General features: G+C 55.1%; 1 protein-coding gene across 3 annotated transcripts; it reads left to right on the forward strand.

Moving 5' to 3' along the window:
- The first annotated feature begins 2,470 nt into the window (after window positions 1-2,470).
- Window positions 2,471-7,123, forward strand: GPR88 (G protein-coupled receptor 88). 3 transcript variants are annotated; one of them, XM_053914606.1, is made up of 2 exons: window positions 2,471-3,030; window positions 3,389-7,123. In XM_053914606.1, exon 2 carries the CDS (start codon window positions 3,458-3,460, stop codon window positions 4,598-4,600), a length of 1,143 nt encoding a protein of 380 aa, XP_053770581.1. In that variant the 5' UTR covers window positions 2,471-3,030; window positions 3,389-3,457; the 3' UTR covers window positions 4,601-7,123. The 3 variants fall into 3 exon arrangements, with proteins under 3 accessions (XP_053770581.1, XP_053770580.1, XP_053770582.1); XM_053914605.1 differs by having other exon boundaries at window positions 2,471-3,025; XM_053914607.1 differs by having other exon boundaries at window positions 2,471-2,972.
- Window positions 7,124-8,155: the final 1,032 nt, after the last annotated feature.

Consider the following 8,155-nt stretch of genomic DNA (forward strand, 5'->3'; position numbering starts at 1 on the left):
GGGCGGGGAGGGACACCGGGGACTCTCGAGAGCGATGGGGCAGGAGCAAGGCTGGGAGCCATCATCCCCACAGCTCACGACCCCCAGGTAAAGGGCTTCAGGATGGAACACACTGCAGGTCATGTCCAGCTTCCTGCTTCTCCCAAGTCATCATTTCTAAAAGCTCTTTGGAAGGTAAGTGCTCACACAGCCTTGAATTGCTCCTAAATTTGGTTCTAACACAAGACAGAGCTGGTGGTGTCCCTCTGAAAACCTTTCCTACAATCTAAGCAGGCGCACGCCATCGTGAAGCTCGGTTGTGTTACCCCCAGGGGACCGAGAGCTGAGGAACTAGAGCTGCATCCGAAAGGGGGTCGCTGGTACTCCCAGGCTGTGCTCAGCGGGTCTGCTTGGCAGCTGGGCTGCAGGAGACAGGGCGAATGATTAACCGGGCCCTGCCGCCAACACCCTTCAGTTTCCCCAAGTGTGGGAGGCAGCAGCTACACCATATTTTGGTGAATTATGAAATCGTGTACTAGGAAAGTTCACACTAGATCCTGTGAGGGTGGGTGAGGGAACTGAATCCAGGGGGGGTTGTTAACAAAATCTGTTTAACAATAATTTGGTGTCATGCAGCATGAGGATGTGGTTACATGAAGCTTTTAGAGCATTTTATTAATTCATTTTTTAAAAGTTTTTAAATTTATTTTTAGAGAGAGGGGAAGGGAGGGAGAAAGAGAGGGAGAGAAACATCAGTGTGTGGTTGCCTCTCACGCACCCCCTACTGGGGACCTGACTTGCAACCCAGGCATGTGCCCTGACTGGGAATCAAACCAGTGACTCTTTGCTTCACAGTCTGGTGCTCAATCCACTGAGCCACACCAGCCAAAATTAATTAATAGCCTGAATTTAGTTTTAATTATCACCTGAAGATATGGTTATTGATTTTTTGTGTGTGAGAGAGACAGACCGACATTGATTGGTTGCCTCTCCTATGTGCCCCAAGGAGAGATCAAACCCATGACCTGGGGGTGTGCCCTTACTGGGAAGAGAACCCACAACCTTTTGCATATGGAACGATGCTCCAACCAACTGAGCCACTGGGCCAGGGCTTAGAGCGTTTTCGAAAAATCAATAAGAGGGCTTTGCGGAATGACTCCAACACTGGCTGTTCCTCTGGAGAATTTACCAAATACCGGGCACTCTGATGCAAAGGGGAGCCTTGCCCTGGACCCCCTTACCACGTGGGGAGGAAAAACCTCACGCAGGAGGGTTAGCGGTGGCAGGGATATGCTCAGGTGTTCTGGGGACATGCTGGCTGGACAGCCCATCCTGGGGATCAAGAGAGGCTCCATGCGGGAGGTGGTGTCTGAGCCCAGACATGAATCCAAGATGGGTAGCACTTAGCTGGGCAAAGGTGGGGGCAGGTCATGAAGGGGCAGCCGAGGGACAGGCATGCACTGACCCACCCCCACAGAATTGCCTGGGTGGGAGGGAGAGGGGAGACCTCGCACAAGCCAGGAGGGCAAGTCCCCAGAGCACCTGGAGGAGCGAGGTGGGTGGACAGGTGAGGATGGGGGAAGACCCGGTAATGGAGAAACAGCGTCAGCCCTGATGCCAAAGATGGCAGCCTGCGGTGGCGGTGTGCAAACCTCGACACACATGCGAGCCGCCTGGGGGGCGGTGAAAATGTGGGTCTCTGGGCCCATTGCCAGAAACCCTGACTCAGTGGGTCCCAATCGTTTCTATCAAGTTTCCCAGCGATGCCGGTGCTGCCGGTCAGGGACACTGAGTGGGAACTTTGTATTTGACAAGATGAAAAGGAGGCATCACAGCTCAGAAGCTGGGGGTCCTGATACCCCACCCAGCAGTGTTTCCATAATTCCACCTACCCTAGTCCATATTGAGTTAAATCGTCAAATTAATGATTTTCCAGTGAAAAATAACTTCCTGGGGGGATGACTTTTATGCAGCATTTCCTACTTGGAATGGTTCTCCTCGTGCCTGTGCCAGAGCCGGCACCAGACCGTGGTACCTGGCCGCTAAACCACCGGCGGAGTGGGGCCGAGGAGGCATTGCTGTGTGCAGCATGGGTCCCTCACTTCCCCGACTCCTCCTGTTCCTCACCTTCTGACCATTTTCCTACTCTCCAACCATTTCCTGGCTGAAATACTAGCCAAACTCTGAAAGGAGCTTGGTGATGAGAAAAATAAAAAATAAAAATTCTGATTTAAACTGAGATGAAGATTTTCTGTGGATAATTACCCATGTCCCACCATACTGAAGAAAAATAAATAAATTTCCATTAGGATATAAAGTAATTCTCTCTGAAAATGTGGGATGGAAGGGGCCAGTCCTGGTCCTGGGACTATATTATGCCTCAGAAAAATCTCGACCCCAGAGTGCATGACACTGGGATGAGCCATTGGGGGATACTGAATTTTATTCTAGCATCGATGGGACGGGGGCGGGGTGGGAGAAGCAAGGACAAATGAAGCAGGGTGAAAAATAAGGTGATTGAGAGAGAGAGAGAGAAGACAGAGAAACTTGTTAATTACAGGACTTCAGGAGCTATTTTTCTTCCTTTCACAAGTTAGAAGCTGTTGAATAATTCATGCCCTGTGGAAAGGCTGCCTTTTCCCTGGGTGATGGATAACTAAGCAGGAGAGAGCTTCGAGTGGGTTCACGCTGTCAGCCACCCCTCTTGCTTCTGAGCACAGGGTGGGTGCTCCGCTCTCGAGCTCAGCCTCTGCTTTGCAGACAAGCATCCTGGCAGCGGGCTGCGTCCTGCCTGCCGGCTGGACTCGCAGCCGGCTGGATCTCCCGGCCGGCCCGCCTGCAGGGTGAGGAGGCTCCCCGCGGCTGGCTGCTGGTTTCTGCCCAGGACCATGTGCGTGGATGCTGCTTGGGAGACGCGGGCAGTTGCTCTTGGCTCCGATCCCCGCTGAGTTTGTCCCGCTGATTTCGGGACCCCAGATGCTGCTAATGAGGAGGTATTTCCTGGCGTCCCTCCCTCTGCCACCGCCGGCTGAGGACCAGCCCCAAAGTAAGGTACCCCCAACTCCTTTCCCCTGGCATTTTTCCCAGCTGAGCTACCTCTACTTCCTCCTGGAAACGAGGGGCTCCACCTGGCAGAATTCCCAGGCGTGCATGTGCGTGTGAGCGTGTGAGTGTGGACTTGTGGGGCAGAGGGAGGCTGTTCTCGGCATTGCTTCGTCCCAGGGCTCCGCTGGTGCCTGCCGAGTGCAGAAGCCCTTCCCTGGGGCGGGAGACACCCCTCAGGCACATACCTGTCATCTGCCACCCCCGTCTCCTCGGGCTGCCTCTCCCCCTCCCCCAGCCCACATTCCTGCTTCAGCCTTTTGTGTCGCCGGCAGAAGGCTGAAGGGAGTCTTTGCCCTCCCTGCAGGCGGGCGTCGGCATGGGCCGTGCCGCCAGGAGCCCGCGCTAGCCCGCGAGGTGTGAAGCGCTGGCCACGATGACCAACTCCTCCTCCGAGTCCGCGTCCTCCACGGCCGGGGGGTCGCTGCTGCTGCTCTGCGAGGAAGAGGGGTCGTGGGCTGGCCGGCGCATCCCTGTGTCCCTGCTGTACTCGGGCCTGGCCATTGGGGGCACGCTGGCCAACGGCATGGTCATCTACCTCGTGTCGTCCTTCCGCAAGCTGCAGACCACCAGCAACGCCTTCATCGTCAACGGGTGCGCCGCCGACCTCAGCGTCTGCGCCCTCTGGATGCCGCAGGAGGCGGTGCTGGGGCTGCTGCCAGCCAGCGCGGCCGGGCCCCCCGGGGGCTGGGACGGCGCGGGGGGCAGCTACCGCTTGCTGAGGGGCGCGCTGCTGGGCCTGGGCCTCACCGTGTCCCTGCTGTCGCACTGCCTCGTGGCGCTGAACCGCTACCTGCTCATCACCCGGGCGCCCGCCACCTACCAGGCGCTGTACCAGCGGCGCCACACGGCGGGCATGCTGGCGCTGTCCTGGGCGCTGGCGCTGGGCCTCGTGCTGGCGCTGCCGCCCTGGGCGCCGCGCCCCGGCCCCGCGGCCCCGGGCGTGCACTACCCCGCGCTGCTGGCGGCCGCCGCGCTGCTGGCGCAGACGGCGCTGCTGCTGCACTGCTACCTGGGCATCGTGCGCCGCGTGCGCGTCAGCGTCAAGCGGGTCAGCGTGCTCAACTTCCACCTGCTGCACCAGCTGCCCGGCTGCGCGGCGGCCGCCGCCGCGCTCCCCGCCGCCCCGCGCGCGCCTGGCCCCGGCGCCCCCGCGCTCCCCGCACTCTCCGCGCCCACGCCGCCCCTGCCAGCCCCGCTGCAGCCCCGCCGCGCGCAACGACGGCTCAGCGGCCTGTCGGTGCTGCTGCTGTGCTGCGTCTTCCTGCTGGCCACGCAGCCGCTCGTGTGGGTCAGCCTGGCCAGCGGCCTTGCGCTGCCCGTGCCCTGGGGCGTGCAGGCGGCCAGCTGGCTCCTGTGCTGCGCGCTGTCCGCGCTCAACCCGCTGCTCTACACCTGGAGGAACGAGGAGTTCCGCCGCTCCGTGCGCTCCGTCCTGCCCGGCGTGGGTGATGCGCCCGCCGTGCCCGCGGTGTCCCAGGCGCCGCAGGGCTCCCGCGCCGCGGGCCAGCAGTGGTGACCCGGGGAGGCGGAGAGTCCCGGCTCCCAGCGTCCCGGCTCCCCCGTCGCCTCCCGCCCTCGGAAAGGGCCCCCTGATCCGAGGCTCCTGAGTGAAGCCCAGAAAAACTGGTGCGAAGATCTCGCTTTCCACCCTCAGCGGGGGTACGCGAACCAAGGTCTTTCCCTGAATGGGGTCCTGCAGTCATTTTGGGCGGCCACCTTATTTTTACCCCTTGTTTCTGTGGTTTAGAGACTTCCCAACGTCAAAACACCAGAGAGCAAGAGAGAGAACTTCGAGAACTTGCAAACTGACATTTGAAAAGAGCCAGTTAATGTATTTCAACATTTCTGGAAAAAGAGCTGGGATAACGCGTTACCCTTTCACCTTCGTCGTCTTAAGAAATGTGTGAAGCGCCCTGAATCAGCATGAGCCTCAGGGAATACTGTGGATAAAAGAATGCACATTTAACATGTATCTCAGAAAGCACCCCATCCTCGAGGGTTCATCTGGAGAACGAAGCTGCAGCTGCGCACCCCAGTATGACTGGCCATGGAGACCTCACGCCCTTTATTCTTAAAAGGGATTTTTGTAAAGCAAAGTCATTCCCGAATGAGATAGAATCTTAGCCAGTGAGGAAAAAAAACCAACCCATATATATTGTTTTATAGTCCTTTCTGCACTTCGAAGTGGCGTTGAATGTTCAGAGTGAGACGTTCCCATTGTGCGGATGGACGCTCTGAGCCAGCGATGGGATTGCGAGGATGCCGGAGGCTCCCCTGTTTCGGGGGCCAGGCTCACGTTTTCTATAGCATGCACAACTTGTGGCAACCCCCTCGTTCTGCAATCCACTTCCTTGCCTCATGGGTGTGATTGCAGCTTTGGACTCTGTAGCGTCATGGCCGCAAAGGAGAGTAAGTTCTTCTGGCTTCCTCTTTACCGTCAAACACATCTCCATGCACACAATCTAATCACACCCTAATAATTCCGTGACTGCATAGCTACCATCAGCTGCTGTTGCATGCTCTCGATGCTAGAACTTCCCGGGCATGTGGTCTACAAAGCCATACTCACGAGGCAAGGATGTTTTCCTTCTTCCAGATGCCAGGAGAAGCAGCCTTCGATCACTGGAAAAGAGACACAGAGACACCTCTGGCCACCGAGAGTCGTCCTCCTCTTGACCCAGTTTATGAGAAAATGCTCAGCTGGGACTTTATCTTGCACATGGGACCAGCCCGGATGGGTCAATAGTATAAGGTCTGCAAGGCCACCTGTGCTCTTTGTGGGTTCTGGTAAGCAGCTCATTAGAAGGCAGCACTGTTTCTTATGCAGTTCCTATATGTTCCCATGACAGTCACATTAATGTCGTGTCTGATAGAGGAAGTGTAACGCACTCAGTTATGAGCAATGGACAGTTCAAATGGGAGTCCATTCTACCATGTATGCTTTGAGGCTTGCCATTTTCATCCCTGTTTTACTAAGTTTATTTAGAGATTTTGGAAATGCACACTCGTGTAAAATCACTTTACCATGTGAAAAGGGGAAGAAATTTACAACAAACATGTGTCAGCAATCTGGGGCGAACGGCCTCTATTACCTGGGTGATTGCTTTGTCTCTCTCCTGGACTTTGTGAGCCGGGAGACTGAGACACCTGTGCATTGGAATAATTATGGGGGTGCCAGGAAACCTGGCCGTGCCGGTGGTAAAACAAAGCAAAACGAGTATGTCCACCACCACCAACAGGTCAGCAGGCGTTTTACTGATCTGCCCCCTGAGTGCATGCACCTTTCTCTCTCACTGAGGTTTCCTCTGTTCCCATTTTCCTTGATTCAGATCATTAAAGTGGAGAGAACTATTCCTCTGAGTTTTCTTCTGTCTCTGGTCTCGCATCCCTCCTTGTCACTGTGACAGGTGACACCGTGTTCCGAAGCACCAGTGGGAAAAGCACATTTGTTTTTGTTCTGGCTTTCTTTAATTTTATTTTTGGTTTCTAAAATTATTCCCACTTATATAATAAGCAAGGGTACACACACCAGCATTTCAAAGAAATAGGTATAATTTCCTTGCTGTGAGCGTAATTCACTCGGGGAATAGGTTGCAACAACTGCAAAGCAGAGGATTTTCCCTCTTGGGGAGGCTGGGGACCCTTTGCCACAGTGGAGACAGACTCGTGGGTACAGAGAATAGACTGACAGCTGGCAGGGTGGGGGTGGGGCGGGGCTGGGTGAGATGGGTGAAGGGATTAGACACAGAATAGAAAGAAAATAGACACAGAGAACAGCACGGTGATGACCGGAGGGAAGTGGGGAGGGAGGAGTGGAAGAGGGTAATGAAGGGACAAATGGCGATGGAAGGAGATGACCTCGGGTGGTGAACACACCACACAATATACTGATGATGTGTCATAGAACTGTTCCTCTGAACCCAATATAATGTTATTAACCAATGTCTCCCCAATAAATTCAATTTTTTAAAAAGTTCTCCTTTGAATTAGGCCTTTCTCCTCGTTTCTCACTGTGGATGCTGCAAACAATTTCTCCCGATGTTTCCATCAATATTTCCCACACATAGAAACGTAGCTTTTTATGTACCTGACATCTGCAAAGTTTCTAGCCAACGCCGAGAACCATCTCCTGCTGGCTCGGGGCCCGTGGAAGACCCACTCTAGGTTCTGTTTCCTGGTAATTAACGCCGCAGGACTGACTCACTTTTAACTTCCAAGCTGTGAGGATGTGTCTGAAAGCGCCTTTCTAGGGCGCTGGCTGGGAGAGTGGGAGTTACTGCATTTACGAATTACATTAATGGAGATAGTGTTCTGATTCAACCGAAGCCCCGTTATTATCTACTCAGGAACACAAAAGCCTAATTGCTGTCGTGGGCTGCCCTACTTTGCCTTTTCTACTTGCTGAGGTGCCCTTGCACTTCAATGGCTGAGTTCCAGGACGTAAGGGGTACTACCCCTGGCATTGCATTCCTTCCCAAATGAAGTATGCACCTAAGCAAGAATGCGGTTCCATACAGAGGTGTCCACGCGAGGTTTCTGCCTTAAACACGAAGGGGAGGTTTCCAAGGTCACACACGTTTTCCCGTCACAGGAGGGGGAAAGCTTCCCACAATGGAGGAGATGTTTTTTCAGGCGTATCCCTGGGGAGGGTGGGGAGCTGAGGATGCGACTCTCTTTCACTCTGGGGCAGTGAAAGCCCGTGGAAAGCTCTGCTTTGTCCCCTGGGTTCAGTTCAACCCTGTTCTTCTGTTGACAATCGCAGGGAACCTCCTTGTTTCGGTGCAGCCGGCGAGCCTTCTCCCCGGGACTCCAGCAGGGCTCAGGGGGCCCCTCCCCTGTCCTGTGAGCTGAGTGGACAAGGAAGGCATCAGTGACCTACTCTAAATTCAAGAACACCAAGAAACACTGCAGATGTCTCTTACTTTCAGACATTTGAAAATATTTGTGGGCTGTGAGGCAAGAGTAGGGCCCTAGATGGAGGTCTTGGTCGGCAGGAACAAGGGGGGCCTTTCTTTCCACCTCTACTCTCCCATTCAGTTCTTCCAGGGGCCCCAGGCCTGTGTGTGTGTGG

The sequence above is a fragment of the Desmodus rotundus genome, chromosome 12 (assembly GCF_022682495.2).
Source record: "Desmodus rotundus isolate HL8 chromosome 12, HLdesRot8A.1, whole genome shotgun sequence".
Lineage (NCBI taxonomy): Eukaryota > Metazoa > Chordata > Mammalia > Chiroptera > Phyllostomidae > Desmodus > Desmodus rotundus.

What these genes read in the sequence shown, in the direction of transcription:
- GPR88 (XM_053914606.1), top strand. Translation starts at nt 3,458, where the DNA reads ATGACCAACTCCTCCTCCGAGTCCGCGTCCTCCACGGCCGGGGGGTCG.